This window comes from Danio rerio, chromosome 12, assembly GCF_052040795.2.
Source record: "Danio rerio strain M-AB ecotype USA chromosome 12, GRCz13ab, whole genome shotgun sequence".
Lineage (NCBI taxonomy): Eukaryota > Metazoa > Chordata > Actinopteri > Cypriniformes > Danionidae > Danio > Danio rerio.
In genome coordinates, this window is record NC_141032.1 from 30,403,639 (window position 1) to 30,424,181 (window position 20,543).

At 36.6% G+C, this 20,543-nt stretch overlaps 2 protein-coding genes across 4 annotated transcripts in view; one reads left to right on the forward strand and one right to left on the reverse strand.

Annotated features, from left to right (window-relative positions):
• The first annotated feature begins 7,937 nt into the window (after positions 1-7,937).
• Positions 7,938-20,543, forward strand: part of uts2r1 (urotensin 2 receptor 1) — a 63,980-nt gene continuing 51,374 nt past the window's right edge. The window contains exons 1-3 of one of the 3 annotated variants that reach the window (XR_015504200.1): positions 7,938-8,392; positions 10,122-11,213; positions 14,028-14,235. Coding sequence is in view for 2 of the 3 variants with exons in the window: in XM_087276479.1 (XP_087132605.1) it covers positions 8,341-8,392; positions 10,122-11,212 (1,143 nt within the window). In the remaining variant the exon portion in view is untranslated. Of the gene's footprint in view, positions 8,393-10,121; positions 11,214-14,027; positions 15,070-20,543 lie in introns of those variants that run through there. The other 2 variants (XM_087276479.1, XM_087276478.1) reach the window with 2 other exon arrangements.
• ogfod3 (2-oxoglutarate and iron dependent oxygenase domain containing 3) overlaps positions 13,528-20,543 on the reverse strand; it is a 242,509-nt gene continuing 235,493 nt past the window's right edge. Inside the window, exon 11 of the transcript XR_015503492.1 lies at positions 13,528-16,427. The gene's annotated coding sequence lies outside the window, so the exon portion shown is untranslated. The remainder of the gene's footprint in view (positions 16,428-20,543) is intronic.

Genomic DNA, 20,543 nt, shown 5'->3' on the forward strand with positions numbered 1-20,543 from the left:
AAAGACTGCTGTCAGCAGATGCGTTGTCCTAACATAATGCAGAGTGAAGCACTCTGTCAAAGTCATAACACACGTGACTCTCCTTGACATTCCTTGTATCTAAAGAACACTGTATTCACGAGGTGATTTCCTGCTGTCAATCAACCTGGCATAGGCGGCAGAAAGCCAAGCACTTCTTCCCCAAACAAATTGTCCGCAAGGAAAATAAATCTCCACTCAAGAGATAGATGTCATGTATTTATGTAGTGAGTGAATAGTTTGTTGATCTTTGAGATGTTGGATGTTTGGCAAGTTACAGACATTGGATTTAATGCACCAAGTATTTCCATTTATCCTGCTATTCCCTTCTCCAAAACTAAAATCTCTTAAACTCCCAAAAGTTTGAAATGTAACATAAAAAATGTAAAATGTAGAAAGGCCAACACACTGACTGACTGAGTTTGATACATTTAAACCAGAAAGTTTCATCTGTTTCATCTAACACCATCTGTGATGGTTAAATCAGCCTTTATTACATGGCTGTCTGGAATACTCGATTCTGATTGATCAATCATGACATTCCATTGCATGCCATTCCTGGATAACAACCGCTGAATAACACAGGTTCAACCAGGTACTTAGAATCACCTTGATCATCAATGAATAGACCTACATTCATTTGTTTATACTTGTTTGTAACACCATTTTACTGATTGGTCCTGTCTTGTGAATGAATAATTCATAGGTTATTCTATTTTCCATCCAAGCAGTTTTGTTTCTGTCAGCTTTGCATTTTTGACAGTTTGGCACTATCTTGTACCTGAATTATGCTGAACTATTACAGCTCAGAACAATGTTTCGTGTCTATTTCTTTTGTTTTGAGTCAAGCAGCTATATGTATTAAGCGGGATAAAGTACATCCAGAAAAAAAATTAAGCACTTATACAGTTTGATAAGCCTGGCTGAATTTCTTCTGTGATTAAAAAACTGGGGGTACTTTAAACCTAACATCGCACACACTAAAGAATACACTGCAAAAAAAAAAGGCTATCTTTATCTAAATTTTTTTAATCTTGTTTCTAGTCCAAATATCCAAAAATTGTTAAATGAAGAAGAATTTTCTAGACAAGCAAAACATATTGTCTTGTTTTAATAAATAATATTCCAAATTAAAGTGAGTTTTTCCTTAAAACAAGCAAAATGATCTGCCAATGGAGTAAGAAAAATAATCTTATGTCATAATATTGGCATATTATTTCTGAAAACAAGACATTATGTTTTGCTTGCCAAGAAAATGCTTCTTGATATAAGAATTTTTCAACATTTTGACTAGAAACAAGATAAAAAAAACTAAGTAAGAATTTTTTTTTTTTTTTTTTTTTTTTTTTTTGCAGTGTAGGGCATGATTTGAGATGGTGTGTACCTTCACTGTGGCATGCAATATACTTACATAAGAACTTAATGTTCTGAAAGGAGTGCTAATCTAGTACTTCTTACTAATTCATATTCTGTTCATGCTACAGTACGATGATACATTTTTCATGCTCAAAAATAACTTATTGAACAACACAAACTACTATTTCTACACAAACTAACAAGTAGTCTTGCAACTACTGAACAAACTGGCTTTGATCTGCCACCATGTAATCTTCAGAATAGTAATATCACTATATATGTGTGAAAATCATGATTTCATTTGGCCCAATTGGGCAAATCATGTCTATTCAAAAGTAGGTTCTGTAATCAGAAAACATAAAATAAATGGATTATTTTTATTTATTTTTTTTGCAATTCAATGTATTAATTTTTATTTCTAGCGCTTTTACAGTGCAATATAAATTATGCCAAAGTAGCTTAACATAAAAGTTCTGGTAAATTGAAACAGAGAGTCAGTCCGGTTTTCAGAGTTGAAGTTCAGTTTAGTTCAAGTCAGTGTGGATTAAATTTCACTGCTGAAAGCCCAAACTCTGAAGAGTAAATCCATTAATGTTCAGCTCCACGAGTCCTAAATCAAGCAAGCCAGTGACGACTTTTTGCAGTTAAATACTAAAAACAGGATGAGATTATTGGTCAGACCTCATATAATAATAATAATAATAATAATAATATTAATAATAATACAATCATAAGAATTTATTAATTATAAACAAGAAGTTCCATCAGTAAAGGAATTTCTAAGGTGAGATGGGTTTTTGAATTGTAAGGATACAGAAAATCTCACTCATGCTTTTATTACTTCACGTCTTGACTGTAAAAAAGATATGTTTCCTCTTTTCTTTCTTAATATCAGTAAAATTTATCTTTTCTAGCAAAGAATGCTGCAAATTACTCATAAAAAGTTATCCCATCATATTGTATCTGTTTATACTTCTTTATATAGGTTACCTGTTAATTACAGCATTGATTATAAGATTTTATTACTGACTTAAAGGATTTAATAAAGGATTGCCGCAGCCATATCACCCTGCACATCTGACTGGTCCAATAAAGAGACACAGTGACTGACTCAGATTTGTCAAATCCCACATAGCCTTCACTAGTTGACATCACATCAAATTATAACCTAACGGGTTGGTGCAATTGGACCCATCTATCGAGCACCATCAGTTACAGGACAAACTGACACCCAGACAAGAAACCAGCCCTCCTCCTGCCCTCATTCACACATCTCTGTTGATCAGTCTGGACACTGTTATTATAATTACAGTGCTCTGCTTTCCAGCCAGACGAACACACTCAACTTTACATTTTGTTCATGTTGTACAGATTATGACTTAGCTGTCATTTTCACCTTCTGGTCTTCCAACAGTATCCATTCCTGATGTCCTCTAGATCTGACTTTCACAGGAGACCAGCAAAACATATTATTCTAAGAATGGTCTAGAATTTCAAGTAGAAATGGCCTTAAAATTTAAGTTGGCACTTACATGAGGCTATGGTGATCTTTATTCTGGCTCTCGGAGACGAGAACAGCTAATTTGCACAAGAGCAAAATTGTTGACCTACAAATAATATTCTCTCAATCAAATGATATGCTAGTCTAAAATGCTGGAGCTGTGGATGTTATTTGCCATGTGCACCAGAGCAAATTACTTGACTTGCATTGCCCATCTATATCGGAAAGAGCAGAAATTCTCCGAAACACATTTTCAGCAATTTGAACTTTATTTACCAACCAAGGCAGTGTGCCATCAGATGAACCTTGTTATATTAAAGTTAGAGATATGACTTCCTGAGAATTCCAAATCAGATTAATAAAGCTGACTCCAAGAGACTAGAATATTTCAGCTATATTACAATTCTGCTCATACTTTAATTCGGCTGTTTTTCTCCTGCATTCTTCAATGGATGAAGTCAAATCCTAATGTGTTTTTTTTTTTTTCATAAGTCCAGCGTTACATTGACTACAATGAAGTGCTGTTGATGTACTTCTGAATGAGTGTTCTGCCATTTGCCCTGACCTCTCGCCGCCTCTCGATTCCCATTAATTGAGATAGTGCTGTGACGAGACTTATAGCATAATGAAAGAGACTCGCATTAATTTTGCTCATGTGTTAACTCAACATTGAATCCCAATGACTGCCACATGAATGCAAACACTGCATGCAAATTGCAGTGTAGAGTTTAGCTCCTTTAAAATCCAATAACATATTGCACGCACCCCCAAAATGATAAATAGCACTTTCAATAGGGTCTATGTTAGTCTCACTATCTATTTTGTACATGCAAGTACATTCGTTTTCATTCTTTCATCTGCTTTTCAGCTTAGTCCCTTTATTATCAGAGGATGCCACAGCAGAATGAACCAACAACTTATCCAGCACGTTTTTACACAGCGGATGCTCTTCCAGCTGCAATCCATCACTTGGAAACAACCATACATTCTCATTCACACACATACAATACGGACAATTAAGCTTACCCAATTCACCTATAGTGTAATACCTATATTATAGTCTTTGGACATTTGGGGGAAAGCAGAACACCCAGAGGAAACTGACACAAACACGGGGAGAACATGCAAACTCCAAACAGAAATGCCAACTGACCAAGCTGTGGTTCAAACCAGCGACTTTCTTGATGTGAGGCAACAGCACTACCCTACATCAGATCTCAAATCTCTCACGAGTGCCATTCGCACCTGCTCTTCTCATGTAAATTCACCAGAGGCTGCTGTTGATTAACTCAGTGACTGACTGACCAATCTGATTCCCCATCCTCCCCTTTCCCTAAACTCAACCAATAGTATTTTGAAAAGCACCTATTGACCCGCCCACCCCCTTCCCTAAACCCAACCGCAGTGTTTTAGAAGCAGTCCAGGAAAAGAAAAGCCCCCTGATTTTTACCACGTTTTCAGATTTTACCACATTCTCACCCTGTTATTTACTTGTTTATTTTTAATTTTTTTGGCTTCTGTTTTTGTCCTGCTTACGTTCTGGAACCGTTCTTCCATGGACTTAAACCCTGTTGTCATGGTCAACTCCGCTCTGAATCTCAAGTCCGCTGACATACGTGTCGAGCTAACTGGACAAACTGCTAACAGTGGGAAAGTCATCCACATGAAGGTAAGCGGTCAGCTGGTAAGCGCAAAAAGGGACGACATCATGCCGCCTGTACCGTTTTTTTTTAAAGACGAAATGCACCCATGGCTACATAATTTGTGATCTCCATAAACTAATATAGGGGGTATGTTTTCAGAATGAGCCTATGTTGAATAAAACATACTATGGGTAAAATACTGACATGTCTGAGGTGAAAACCATGCTATAAAATAAAAAGTAACACAAGCACAACATTGTTGTCACTGGTTACAAAACAAAATGAAAAACACCTAAGGAACATCATTTTCATTACCTATTAGCTGTGCTCACAGTGCACCTTTTCAATTGCATGCACAAACGCAGCAGTGCAGACTGTATATCACTTCATTATAAATAAGAGCAATCATGCAATCTGTTATTTCAGCATTGATCTTATTTTGAGTGCTGTGTATTTTTATACATATTTAGAGTAGGTCTCAGATTTGTGAAAGAAAATGCATCTGTTTTTTTAGGACTGTATTTGGTTAATGCTCAAAACAATGCCATCATAAATGCATCCCATAATCACATCTAAAGATTACCTTAAAGATACTTCCCAGCAAACATTTATTTACTTATTTATTGGTTTTTAAAAGAGTAGATGTTTTATAGATGGCTAAACATAGTTGTGTTGGCTAAAACAAAGCTAAATTTGGGCTGCCTGTAAAAATCTAAAAGATGTCTAAGATTAGGCCAAAACTAAACTAGTCATCAAATAAAAAGAAATGAATGACTACACATATAAAGTCTGTCTAATCTGTTTATTTGACGATTAGTCTAGTTTTGGGCTACCTATTAGATTTTCACGTACAGCCCAAGTTTAGCCTTGTTTTAGCTAAGCTGTCAACATTTAGATGTCTATTAGATGTCTATTAAACACAAAATTGTTTGCAGGGTTACTATCTGACCCAGGGGCATCGATTGTCTATGGCACATCTTCAGGACTTTCAATGGAGTTGAGGTCAACTGGTGGTCAATTCATGCATGAAAACAAAACATTCTTTTACAAGCTGAGCCCAATGCACATTGTAGTTGTCATCCTGAAATATGGCCATCTGATACATCTTTCAACACGATTGTTTAAGAAATCAACAGTTACACAAAGCCCATTCGATTGCTGCCAATATGCCAGACACACATTAATCACTGCAATATAAATTCAACCATAAGATCTTCAGCATTTGCTTACTTTAATCCTTTTCTTTTTGGCAAGGCAGCATGTTATCTGTTAACACTTATAAACTGAACCCAGCAGTAAAGTGTTGCCCATATTATACAGTATGTCTCAAAACTTGTTGTTTTTCCCACCTTCCACCACACAAAAGGTTTGTCACAGAAAAGCCCTTCTATCTTTGAAACAAGACAAAATATGTTGACTTCATAACACAGCAGATCTAGTAAAAATGTGGGAATTTGCTGTATAAAGGTTATTCTAAATCCATGCCATCTCAACACATCCTTAAAGGTGCAGTATGTACATTTGACACCCAGTGGTTGAACTAGGTACTACACTCCTGGATCAAAACAAACGCAAGTGCAGGTTGCCAGATTGATGACAGGAGCGAGTTAAACCGTGATCTAAATATAAGCAACGAAACCCAATAGAAGGAATATTTTCCATATAAAAAGGAGTTTTTGTCTTAACCAACAGCTCGACTTGATATATTAGAAACGGCTTCTATTTCTCACAGGTAAACAACAGAAAACTTACACAATGTTCACCTCAGGTAAACCTCATGTGCTTTATTCAGTGTTAAATGCTAACAATGTGAGTTTGAATGCCATTCTACATGACATTTATTGCCTTATATAGATGCAGCAGATATTTACCTTAGATCTTGAAAATAAAATAAACTGTTTGAAATTGAACTTTAGAACTAAACACAAGTGATTCAGCATCTACATTTAATAATGTTAAAAAGTTTTAATACAATATGCATTTATTAGATTAGAAATCTTACCACTTCCTGAGTGAGCGCATATTCTGTGCTTCTGAATGGCTGTATTTACATTTCTGTATTTCGTCTGGTGCAAACAGCCAAATTGCTCATCACAGCATTATCTCATCATATACCTATTGTTTGGACACTCGGTAACAATGTAACCTGCACACCCAATGTTTACGCTCATAATATTTATACCATTTACTAATTAATAACCTCATTTGGAACTCTGAATCTGCCTCTCATTTCGGAGTCTGGTACTGTCCACCAGAGGTCGCATTTCGGCCACGGATGCATTCTTTCAGAGTCTTTCTAAATGAATGAATGAAATGAAATGAATGAATGAATGAATGAATGAATGAATGAATGAATGAATGAATGAATGAATGAATGAATGAATGAATGAAATATGTGGTTTTCCACCAAGGCAACCCAGAGTGCTAAAATATATTTGACTAAACTGGCATTGGGCAGGTTAAAATTAGCAAAACAAATACAGCTTCCTGACACGGAAAACATTTTTAAAGCAGATATTTGACTTCAGCATTGTTTTTCAGATAAACTAGTATGTTCACTTGGTATGTTTCCTTAATATCTGCAAACATATTATGGTATTTTTATGCTTTAGAAGAGTCAAAAACTTACATACAGCACCTTTAAGCAATAGAGTCGTAAACAAGTTCAGAATGTGTATTCCTCTCTGAAACGCTAACATATCTTTGTGAAAAAACCAACAAGGCAGGCTTTCTTTCATAAAAGTGCCAAAAACTTCCAGGTATGTAATAAGTACCCGCCGAGAATAGACTATCAGGGCATTATTTAGAGGGATGACCTTTGGGATAAAAAAAGGGACCATTATTAAAGGACATGTCAGAGGGCACTAAACACACTCTGAGCTTTTCTGCCAATCAAAACTCAGTTTGTGCTTATTATGTGAAATCAACACTGTAAAATGTTTACCTTGGAACACCAAAGTGGAAAAATTTTGATTGCATCGCTAGCAGGGTCTTGACGGAAGGGAAGGCTAAATTGCCCCTGTCAAAAAAACATTTTACTTAAACCTGTTTCCTTTGAAACACCTGCAGATTTTGTTTTGAGAGGGCAGCTTGTTATTGAACATTATGTTCCATGTTTTATTATAATTTTCTTCATGAGGAGACCCAGAATCACTAACATTTCATATAATTTGACACATGTGACAATCTCCCGTTCACTAGATGAATGAATGCACTCAGGTAGTAACTCATTAGTCATTCACAAATAACACACACACACACGCACACACACACACACACACACACATTTCCGGAATGCCTCCTCACAATGAACCCCAACCCCCCCAACCAATCTCGCTTCTCTCCCTCTCCTTTCGTCTCTCCCTCATCTCCCCTCCCACTCTATGCTGTGTGTAGCTCTCTCTCTATCTCTACCCCTCACAGGCACGCACTCTGTCAGTGGAGGAGAGGGTTTCGAAATCCAGCTGTAGCTCAAAGTGATCGCCTCCTTGGGCATACCCATCTAAGAGGATTCTGCCCTTATACCCTCGTGGCACTTTCTTTTGTTGTTCTGAACCTGTTGGACTCTTCTTATCCTCCACTCGGGTTTGGGATACAGTGAGTGTTCCGCTGAAGAATATCTGAAGTTTGTTTTGCATGGCTGAAGCACCTGCCTATGACTCATTTGTGCTTTTTAATATTGACATGATCTGTGAGTCCTAACACACATGACACGGCTAGAGCATTAATTTCTGGTCAACTGGAATTGCTGTACAAGGATTTTTACCAGCAAGCTAATAGGAGTAAACTCTTAGGAGAAACCATGAGTTGGACTCATTCTAAATGCTAAACGTCTGTCTGCTTGGAGCTACGCCATCAGTGGAATCCAATCAAGGTAAATCCCTATTTTTTATTTCCTTCTCGAAATTGCATTACATTTTGACTCTGGAGGTCACTTGTCCAAAATGATGAATGGTTACGGATAAGCATTTTTCCTCAATTTAAGGGTGCAGAGACTGTTTTTTATATATATTTTTATTTAGGTTTTGGTCATATGATGTAAATAATTAATTAAAAACAGCTAACTATAAAGGATTTTCATCAAGCAATAGAAAAATGTGTCTACCACTCGGTTTTTAGTTGGTAAGAGTACAGATTGTTTTCAAGATGTCCAAAAAAATGACAGCTAACAATTTACAATGACAGTACATGAATAATGATGTGGTAATATGTAAACAACATTACTTTATTATGAGTTAATGATGAGTTAAGGTGCACTTTAATCATGAACTAACATAACTGCAACATGTGTCACATGAGTTCCTGTGTGAATAACGGGTATCTTAATTACTTGTTAGTACATTTTCTTAATTAATGTATTAATTAGCATTTCAGTTTAAGCTAAATGTATCTGACATGAACTCATGAGCTGTTAACGTATAGTCAAATCATGACTTTACTTGGAGGGGCACATTACCATAACTACTCATGAACTCCTTAAACTGTTGATGCTGACACAACACTTTTCTATTGTTATTCAGTGTACACACACTAGACAGACGTATATAAGGAGTTCATGATTTGTTAGGAACAGGTTAATGGTGATGTGCCCCTCCAAGTAAAGTAATGGTATATTTTTACATTAACATTTCATGAGTTAATGATGGTTAAATTTAGCATAAACTAATACATTAATTAACAAACAATCATATACTAACAAGTAATTAAGGTAGCTGTTATTCACACATGAACTCATGTTTTTGAAGTCATGTTTATTTTACATATTACATATTTACATATTACATATATACATATTTTCATGTACTATTATTGTAAAGTATTACCAATTTACCTCATATGTGCAGTTTTTACTATAGAAATAATTATTAATATATTTATAGTTTCTTAAAGCATGTAAAAAGGGTTTTAGGCACAATAAATATATCTAACCTTTCAATATATGTTCAGAATTTTTTTATAGTGGTTTAAAATGATTTACCAGTGGTTTAAAATGATTTAAAATTATAAAAATAGAAAATTATATTTAAATAATGTAATATTATTTTTAAAATGATAAAAAAGTGTATATAATATAATTTTTTTTCTTACAAATGAAGCGTGTTATCAAAATTAATCATATTATCATATCTGACCTCATATAAACCATAGGTTAAAAAAAATAATTTTTAAAATATCATAACTTACAGGAAGCCAAGGTACACAATAAATTCATATTATAGATTAAAATATAAATTAAGAAAGGTTTATTTATATTATTATATTATGGGTGTCACCTTATTTTTATGGTCCGTTGGTTTATTTTAAGTTATATTGCATCTACATGGCAACTAATTCTCAATAGATTATAAGTGGAAAGTCAGGTTGGGGTTAGGGTTAGAAGTAGTGTGTTGACATAAATTTCTTATAGTCTGTTAAATGTCTGTTTAGCAGCAGCACCAACTGATTTTAAGCAGACAATCTACTAATACTCAAATGAACCACCAAAATAATGTGTTACCCTATTATATTTAAAATTTTATTCGAATTTGCAAAACAAACTATAACTAATACAACCCAGAGTTAAACAACTTTTTAACCACTTTTGACTATTCATTTCTTTATAGAGATGACCACTGTGTCTGTGGAGCCCATAGTGGCGATGGTGGAAAAGATTTCCAATGTCACTGAGAGTCCAGTAGAAAGTTCCCCAGAAGACATGGCTGCCACGTTCACCATTGGCACCATCCTGTCCCTAATGTGTCTGGTGGGTGTGTCCGGAAATATCTACACGCTGGTTGTCATGTGCCACTCCATGCGCTCAGCTGCTTCAATGTACATCTACATCATCAACCTGGCAATGGCTGATCTGCTCTACTTGCTCACAATCCCATTTGTAGTGTGTACACATTTCCTGAAAGGATGGTACTTTGGGGACATAGGATGTCGGATCCTTATCAGCATGGACTTCCTTACAATGCATGCCAGCATTTTCACACTGACTGTCATGAGCACAGAACGTTACTTCGCCGTACTCAAGCCTCTGGATACAGTCAAACGCTCAAAAAGCTACAGAAAAGCAATCGCACTGCTGGTGTGGACTGCCTCATTGATCCTCACATTACCCATGATCATCAGCGTCCAGCTCATGACAATGAACTCCAAGCAAATGTGCAACCCCACTCTGAGTCCTCTCTCTTACAAAATCTACATCTCCTTTCTCTTTGGCACAAGCATTGTAGCTCCAGGGGTGATTATCGGGTACTTGTATATACGCCTGGCAAGAACCTACTGGATCTCCCAAACTGAGACTTTCAAGCAGACTAAGAAGCTTCCAAACCAGAAGGTCCTGTATCTGATCTTTACCATTGTGCTCCTGTTCTGGGCCTGCTTCTTACCTTTTTGGATCTGGCAGCTTCTGAATCAGTTCCAGCCCACATTGGATCTCTCCACCAAGGCCAAGCGCAACATCAACTATCTAACCACATGCCTAACCTACAGCAACAGCTGCATCAACCCGTTCCTCTACACTTTGCTCACCAAGAACTACAAGGAATACCTTCGCAAGAGACAGAGGACTTGGACGGCTGGCAGCTACCTTAACCGGCGGAATCGTTTTCAGCGGTCACCTCGTCGCTCCTTGTCATCCAGCAGTCAGCAGTGCACAGAGAGCTTTGTGCTCGCACATACCTCTCGCACCAACAACAGCAGCCTCTGAGGTAGGCTCCTGACCTTGTCTTGTTGGTCTTCTAATGTAACTGCCTGTTGTTTTCCAGACAGTCTGAGAGATAAAGATCCAGCCTGAATGAAACCAAATTTACTCCAGTTTACCTTCATGTATTTGCGCAATCCAGCAAGTCTGTTTTTAATCAAGTTAAGGCATGACTGTTGCAGATTTGTGGTCAAGGGTCAGATTTTTGGATCAGCTCGTGTCACTGCAAATGGTTTTAGTTGCAATAGTAGAACTTGATGTAAAATGCTTAAAATGCTTCTATTACCTATGTCAGTTATTCCAGGTGTAAAGAAAGATGTTTTCAAACACAACAGGTCAATCAGATAATTATTTTGAAAGCAAATTAAGATGTCGTTTGAGTCTCAAGGGAGAAATTGTTTCATAGATAATTGGTCCAAGTGCAACTGCTGGTTCAGGTAAAGCAGGCCTCATGGTAATTGGGCTCCACTGATTGGATATCAGGTCCAAATTACTCTACAATCAGCAGAACTGCTACCGTCAAGATGATCTTCATGATACTGAATGCCTGCATCATTTGAATGACTGCACACTGAAATAATAAAGTTCTAACAAGACTGAAACAGGCTATTACTATGGTTGAGTTAGAACAAAGTATTAACATCATAAACAATAAATTACTTATAATTTCTTCCTAGAATAATTCTGTCTGGGATCACTCAGGGAAAAAAAAAAAAAAAAAAAAACTCCCCCTAGATTAGAACTAATCCTAAATCTTATTTTAATTTCCCACCAAACGACAAAATTAAAAGCAGAGCATTGAATGGAAAGAGGAAAAATAATATACCAAACTTTCATTCTCATTTTATATTCATTAAAATTAATGGTCTAATTTATTCTGTGGCCGAGAGAGAGCTTAACGTGCTACAATTTATGAAAACACATGCATTTACAAAAACACCAGCAAATTAAGAAACAATCATCATCAGTTTGATAGCACATGTGTTGCAAATTCTCACAACACAAGCAATAAAAGAAATGTTCTGCATTTTGTCACAACACAAACAACTGAAGAAACGTTCTTTGTTTATTTTAATATCCTGATTACACAATTCCCTTGTCTTTTGTAAATTATTAGCCTAAATAAACTCATGGTTAAATGCAAAACGTTGGTTTAATAGTATGCAGCATGTTTAATAAATGCAGTGTGTTTTTTAAGTTGTTTGTGTTATGACAAAATACAATGCATTTCTTTAGTTGTTTGTGTTGTGACAGAATGCAGCACATTCCCTAAGTTGTTTGTGTTGTGACAAAATGCAGCACATTTCTTCAGTTGTTTGCCTTTTGAACAAATGCAGCACGTTTCTTCAGTTGTTTGCCTTTTGACAAAATGCAGCACGTTTCCGAAGTTGTTTGTGTTATGACAAAATGCAGCGCGTTTCTTCAGTTGTTGTTTGTGTTCTGTCAAAATGCAGCGCGTTTCTTCAGTTGTTGTTTGTGTTCTGTCAAAACGCAGTGTTTCTTCAGTTGTTTGGCTTTAGACAAAATGCAGCGCGTTTCTTTAATTGTTTGCGTTGTGACAAAATGCCGCAATTTTTTTTCAGTTGTTTGCCTTTTGACAAAATGCAGCACATTTCTTCAGTTGTTTGCCTTTTGACAAAATGCAGCATGTTTCTTCAGTTGTTTGGCTTTAGATAAAATGCAGAATATTTCTTCAGTTGTTTGTGTTGTGACAATGCAGTGCATTTCTTCAATTGTTTGCATTGTGACAAAATGCAGCACGTTTCTTCAGTTGTTTGCATTGTGACAAAATGCAGCGCGTTTCTTCAGTTGTTTGCATTGTGACAAAATGCAGCGTGTTTCTTCAATTGTTTGCCTTTTGAAAGAATGCTGCGCATTTCTTCAGTTGTTTGGGTTGTGACGAAATGCAGCATGTTTCTTTAAATTGTTTGTGTTGTGACAAAATGCAGCGCATTTCTTCAGTTGTTTGTGTCATGATAATTTGCAACATGTGTGCTCTCAAACTGATGATTGTTTTAATTTTGTTTTAATTTCCTGGTGTTTTTGTAATTGCATGTGTTTTCTTAAAATGCAGCATGTTAAGCTCTCTCAGACACTGTAAAATTGTGTATTCAGCTTTGCATTTAGCTTCAGTAGAGTAAATGATTGTATTAAGTTTACTTCAATGTCCACTAAAGATCAAAGCAACAGCATTTTAACATTCTAGATTATGCCATATTTATTCCAAGACATTCTGAGACAGTCTCTTAATAAATGGTTCTGTTTTCATAATGCGTTAAGCAAATAAAAGATCACATCACATTTATAGTTTATTTAGTTTTAATGTGCACTCTCCCAATGTGTGTGTAACCTATTCTGAGCAAGCTAAATCAACTGCAATGATCTCTATGAAAAGTACACAAACACATAGACTAAATAAGCTCAGATAAGCTCTATACCCACACAGAGAGAATTATTTCCTAAGAGCATTATAAAGCAACTGCACATACTGTATACTGTAGTCTGGTCCTGTCAAAACAATGATTTAATTATTTTTCCAAGCACTGTAAATAAAATGCTTTCCAAAAAGACATAAATACAGACATTACTGGAATGGCCATCAAAAAAAGGTCATAGTTCAAATTCTTTTTCATAATTCAAGAACAATAAAAAAGATTCTTTTAAAAAAAGTTAACAGAATTGAAAGCTGAACAAGAAAGAATTATAACAGTTACTGAACTCACTGCCATAATTACAGTATCATTACTTCCAAAGTCTAAAGTTGAGATGTATTTTTCCCACCAACTTGATGTTGCAATATGATTTCATTGTCTAACTTCAGAACATTGCTGAGAGAGGAAATCGGTCAGCAGAGCAAAGAAAACAATTCTTCCGAGGTCTTGCCTCTTGGATGGATTTTGATAATCTGTCTTTGGTGGACCACATGATCCAAGTTTAGGAAGTGATGGACATTGCCAGAAGGAAGACCTGTGTGTCCCTGCAGCTCTAAAAATAACCTGCCCTCTACAACAGCCTCTGTACACACTCCTGCAACGTCTCTATTTTGTGGAAACACTAAATCAACATTACACGTAATGATTGCTCTTCCCCTGAGCTTTAAATATGGATTCTCAAACCATTGAGGATGTCACTGCTATAATTAGAAGCATGACAAATTCTGCAATTGATATATTCATCAAACTTATTCAGGCGAGGAAATTATAAATTACGAGTTGTCTATTTGACTATATTCATGAACATTAAATAGGCCTGACAAGGTTTTTTTAATGGCAGTTGTTACTTTATACTATATATCTACATGACTGGGTGTCGCGGTGGCGCAGCGGGAAGCACAATCGCCTCACAGCAACGTCGCTGATTTGAGCCTCGCTGGTTCAGTTAGCATTTCTGTTTGGAGTTTTCATGTCCTCTCATTGTTCATGTGTGTTTGCTCCAAGTGTTCTAATTTTAACCACAAATCCAACGACATGCTGTATAGGTGAATTGGGTAGGCTAAATTGTTCGTAGTGTATGTGTGTGAATGTGTGTGTATGAATGTTTCATAGTGATGGGTTGCAGCTTGAAGGGCATCAGCTGCATAAAACATATGCTGGATAAGTTGGCAGTTCATTCCAATGTGGCAACCCCAGATTAATAAATGGACTTAGCCGAAAAAGAAAATGAATGAATGAATGAATGAATGAATGAATGAATGAATGAATTACAGTACCACCATGATTATTTTGGTTCAGAAATTCAAATTAAACAGGACACATTCTCATTTATGAAAAAGATATTTAAATCTGCCTACAAACCTCCTTTTCATCTTTGACTTTTATGTGTACTTTGCATACATTAATGTATTAAAAGAATTGGCAATTGATACACAATGTTTCCATGGCCTTCTGTCAAACAACCAACACGTAAAGGTCAACATTTACATTTAGAATTGCTTGCTGTTGCTTATCTAATTTTTCCATACTAAATATAGCTACATGATTAGCTGATGACGGTGGCATGCATTCACCTTGTATTTGCATCTATATAATCTTTTTACTTAAGGCCTAGGAAATAACTCAACAAAAGCCACATTTGCCATTCAAATCAAAAGGAAGCACGGGGACACCACTAAGTTCTCCCGACAAAACACTAACTTGATACCCACATAGCAAAATATCTCTGGCCCAGCTCTCACACAACCATCTTCTGCTTGGACCAAACATGGATCACATCTGGGCTAAGTCTAAGCCAAGTTGATAGCCCATAACTGGACCTGAACTGGGCCAGATATGTTGGTGGGTCATGACTGCAATAAAATTGATAAACCCATGAAGCATTGCCCCTTAGGTGCTCTATGGGCATGCTTTTTCTCGAAGTGATCTGATTGATAGGATTTTTTTCCTTTATTCAAAAATAATTTTAATGTATTTTAAATGTGGGTCAAGGCCAAACTTACATGGTCCACATATCCATTATTAGCATCTGGAAAAATAATACATTTCATATCTGGCCTAAGTTTTGTGTGCTGCCTTGAAGACGGTGCCACCACTGCCAAACCTGGGCCATGTTTGGCCCACATGCTGTATGCCAATGCCGAATGAATGCCTGCTGTTACAGCTTTATGCCAAATCAGGGCCAGAATTCTTAGCCACCTGGGTAACTACATTCAAATAATGTTATTATAGTTTTAGTTAAAGGGATAGTTCACCAGAAACTGAAAATTCTATCATAATTTACCCTTACCCTTCCCATGTCACAAACCAGTTTGAGTTTCTTTTTCTGTTTATCACAAAAGATGAATGCTGGGAAAATATTACCCCTCACTTCGATAGTATGTGTTTCTTATGAAAGTAATTAGTTACAGTTTTCTAAAATTTTCAAAATATCTTCGGTTAAAGTACATTTTCATTTTTGGGTGAGCTATCACTTTAAGCAGAAGGACCTCCTTGACAATGTCCAAAACGTGAAAACATAGTACAATATAAATTTCTGAAGGTTGCTAATTATGTAGCCAGAAGTACGTATGGCTGTATTTCATCTTTAAATTGAATGCTATAGAGCAGTATGACATTGTTCCTTTTCGCGTTTACTAGCTTCCCGTTTACCTGCATATGGACGACTTTTCCAGCAGTTACCGGTTTGTCCAGTTAACTCGCCATGTATGTTGACAGACTTCGGATGCAGGGAGGAGTTGATCAGGATGATGGGGTTTGAGTCCAGCAAAGAACAGTTCCAGAAAGCACTTAATACAAAAACAAAAGTCAATAAATAAATAAGCAAGAAAATTACAGAGTGAGAATGTAGTAAAATGTGAAAACATGGTAAAAATCAGGCGAGGGCTTTTACTGTATTTTCTGGATTGCTTTTTAAAAACTGTCGGTGGGGTTTAGGAAAGAGGGTGGGCGGGTCAATCTGTGCTTTTGAAAACACTATTGGTTGTGTTTAGGGAAGAATGAGAGAGGGTCAGTCAATCGGTCAGTCAGTCAGTCAGTCGACAGTGCCCAAATGTGGATTTACGCAAGAAAAGCATGTGCAAATGGCACTCGTGAGAGTGATAAAAGTGTACACAGCAAAAACAGTAAAAAAACAGTAAATGCAAAAAACATACCTCCTGGGATGTATTTGGTGCTCTCCAGAAATGTATATAAAGATACATTTTCAGAATGAGCCTGGGTTGACAATTGCAGTTCTTTTAATGTAGTCACCAATCTTTTTTCTTTAATTCTTTTTTTATTTTTTTAAGCAAGTAAGAAACCTTATTTGTCTAGCCGGTGGACTGTTTCATTTGATTCTGATCCAATAAGGAACCAAATCAATACATCTCATATATTCCGGGACCTTTTCCAAAGCATCTTGAGCCTGGTATGAGATACTCCTGGCAGAAGAATTGTACAATGATAAACTGTTCTGATATTTGCAATCCAAAACTAAGAAGAATGGCACATCTTTCCATCAAACTTTATAAAAGCAACCCTTGTATGGTTTAACAATCAATGTTGTGCCTGCCTTACAAAGCAGCAATCAAGGATCAATTGGTTTATAATGCAAATTGATAACACAAATCTGTGCACTTCTCTACCCCACTAGTGAGGGGAAAAAATTGATGTAATTTGTTGTTTGAATCCTGGATGAGTGCTCTATTTATGGCTGAAAGCATCATCAAGTTAGCCAAAATATTTTGTAAATGAAAAACGTGAGAGATTCAGGAAGGATGTGCAGAATTTGAAGGGCGTTCTGATTCTGCAGAAATAAGCTGAGCTTTCCTTGAAGGACTAGTGATAACAGCTGTAGAGTTGAGAGCCGGGTGAGTGAAATATAAATGCAGTGGTTGCAAAAAGGTTTGAATATTTAACTTTCATGTTGCTGTTAAACTTCAGTAAGACTCTTGAAATATCTGCTATAACAACAGCAGAAAAAAACAGGTTAAAAAAAATGGGAATCAGCAGGTCGCGCATCAAAATATGCCATGACTATTAAACATACTGTACACATTTTGACAGTGCATAGATGCAATCTCTACAACTATACATTATGCATTATGTATACACAGAGGATCTGCCTACATTATCCAATTAAAAAGTGACTGCAAGAGCAAACATTGCACAATTCATGGTACGAAAATCCGAAAGGTATGATTTGCTTACTACACACAATGCCAAAGCATCATTTTGCATTCCGAGTCAATAGTGTGTTGGAGTATAAAGTAGGAGTGGGAATCTTTTGGGACTTTAAGATCCGATATTCTGATTCTGAGTCACGATCCACGATCTGCGTTCTTACATATTATTAATATTATATATTAAAGTTATATATCTAATGAAAAAATTCTCAATGTAACATCCCTTTCGTATTTATCCCATCAAACTGTACAGGAAACTTGACACGCTTGCCAAAATGGCAGATTACAAAGAGCAATTGTATAAAACAAAAAGTTCTGGCAACATTTTACATCACAATTTAAGGCATTCGGAAACCGTTAACTAACACTAAAAGATTAATAAACTACTAATTAGCTTTTTATTAATAGTAAGCTAGACATTGGGTTTAGGTTTTGGGTAGGAGTAGGGATACAGAATAAGATCTTACTTTATAACTACTAATGAACAGTTAATATCTTAATAATGACAGGTAATAAGCCATTAAGAGCATAAATTGTGACCTAAACTAAAGTGTTACCACAGTTCTTAATAAAAAAAATAAATAAATAAAAAAAATTATCATCATCTTCATCATATTTGGACAATGTATTGTAATTGCAAATTAGTTCGCGTTTAGTATTTATAATTAGGGATGGGCAATTTGGCCTAAAATCTAAATCTGGATTAATTTAATATTTTACTTTGATTACGATTAAGGGATGTATATTTTCAGTATCTTTTTTTTACTGTAAATATGCTCACATATTACAAGTCAGAGATTTTTGAATGAAGGGTGCAATGCTTGATTTAAGTATAATTGAAGGAAACACACTATATACTATCTATTATTTATTGAACATCAACGTTCAACAGCTAAAATTAAAACACGCATTGCCTAAAACAGTCACTTCTCATAAAAAGTGAAAATAAATAACTTGCACTTTTGGAAACAAAATAAATTATTTTCAGAGCTTTTCATATTAAAGGTAAAAAAAAAAAATAAGTAGGATATCTTCTAAATGAAATAACTCTTGTATGTCCTGTAAATAATTGTTTAAACATTACATTTTTTGCATCTTCTGTAAACAAATATTTGAATGTAAATATTAATGTAATGGAAAATATGCTATCCCAAGGCATCTCTGGCACTACTTACAATCATTATCGATTTAGTGCAAAGTAAGGCTCAAGCTCATCGGGCCACCTGACCAAAGATCAGATGTGGCTGCAAAGTGACAGCAGAAGTATAAATCAGCCTCAGACTTTTAAGGCTTATTTATACATCTGCGTTGAGTGATTGGCGTGACCCGTGGCGCCTGCCTTTCGTGTAGCCGTGCATTGATATACTTCAGCATGCTGTTTGTGTTGCTCTGCAGTAACACGTCTGAAACGCTAACTGGCAGCGGGTTTTTATGTTCCTCGAGTTTTTATATGTGTCGAGTTTTTATGCGTGTCGAGTTTCTTCGCAGGACTTTTGTTTTTTCTGAACGCTACCTTAATGTACAAGAATGCGATAATTGGCGGATGTGCAACAAATTTAATCATAAGCTAAACACAAAAATTTCTATCTGTAGCTCCTCTATCGGACTCCACACTTGTAAACACTTGCTCCAATAAAGGGCTCTCTGCTGTCCCGTGGCTCTCCACACCACACCACCCACGCATGTCAACACAACCAAACCGACCAATCATAGACCTTGCACTATGTGTCGTCGCAATATGTAGGTAAATTTTTGAGAGGTGCATGGGTATGCGAATGCGCAAAGGTTGCGCCAGACCACACACATGCTCTCAAGTATGCAATGCACAAGTATGCTGTCAATCAGGCTCAACAGAACGAGGTCAGGTGACTCGATACACGGTTGGGAAAATAATAAATAAAATCGACCTGAGAAAATTAGATTGATTGAAGGTTCTGAATGTCAATTTTGATTATTTTTTTTATTATTCATCCAGCCAATTATTTTCAAACCCAGGCTCATTCTGGAAATGTAGCCCCGCGGACGTTTCTGGAGACCGTGAAATACGTACCAGGAGGTACGTAGTTGTGCAGTTTTTGTTTTCCCGAATCCGCCGTTCACGCCGCTGTCGAGCACCTGTCTGTTCGACTGACTGAATTATTGACTGGGCGACGGGCCAATCGGCAGACCCACACTCCTCCTCCTTCCCTAAACCCAACCTGTTTTACTGATTGACCCGCCAGCCTGTCCGACCGCTCACTTCCCTCCCTAAACCCAAGCTACGATTTACAAAAACCACCCAGAAAAAGATAAGCCCTCCTCTGATTTTGACTGCGTTTTCGGATTTCACCACATTCTCGCCCTGGTATGGCACTTTATTTTTTGGATACTGTTTTTGTCTTACCTGATTTCTTGAAATAATAAAAAAAAATTTCTTGATTTTGCTTTTCCCTAAACTCGAACTTGGTCGTCGCCGTTGTCGCTGTCGGCTCCCCTCTGGCTCTCCGCTCCGCTGTCGTACACAATGAGCTAACCGGACAAACTGGTTGCGGCAGGCAAGCCTTTTACACGGAGGTGAGCTGTCTGCTGGCAAACGCGAAGAGGACCGGCGTCACACCGCCCGGTAGCGTTCGCTTAAAAAATTAAATGCAGCCATATGTAACCTCGGCCACATAAATCGCGGTCTCCAGAAACGTCTACAGGGCTACGTTTTCAGAATGAGCTTGGGTTGTATTTTTCAGTTTCTAGCTTGAGGCTAGC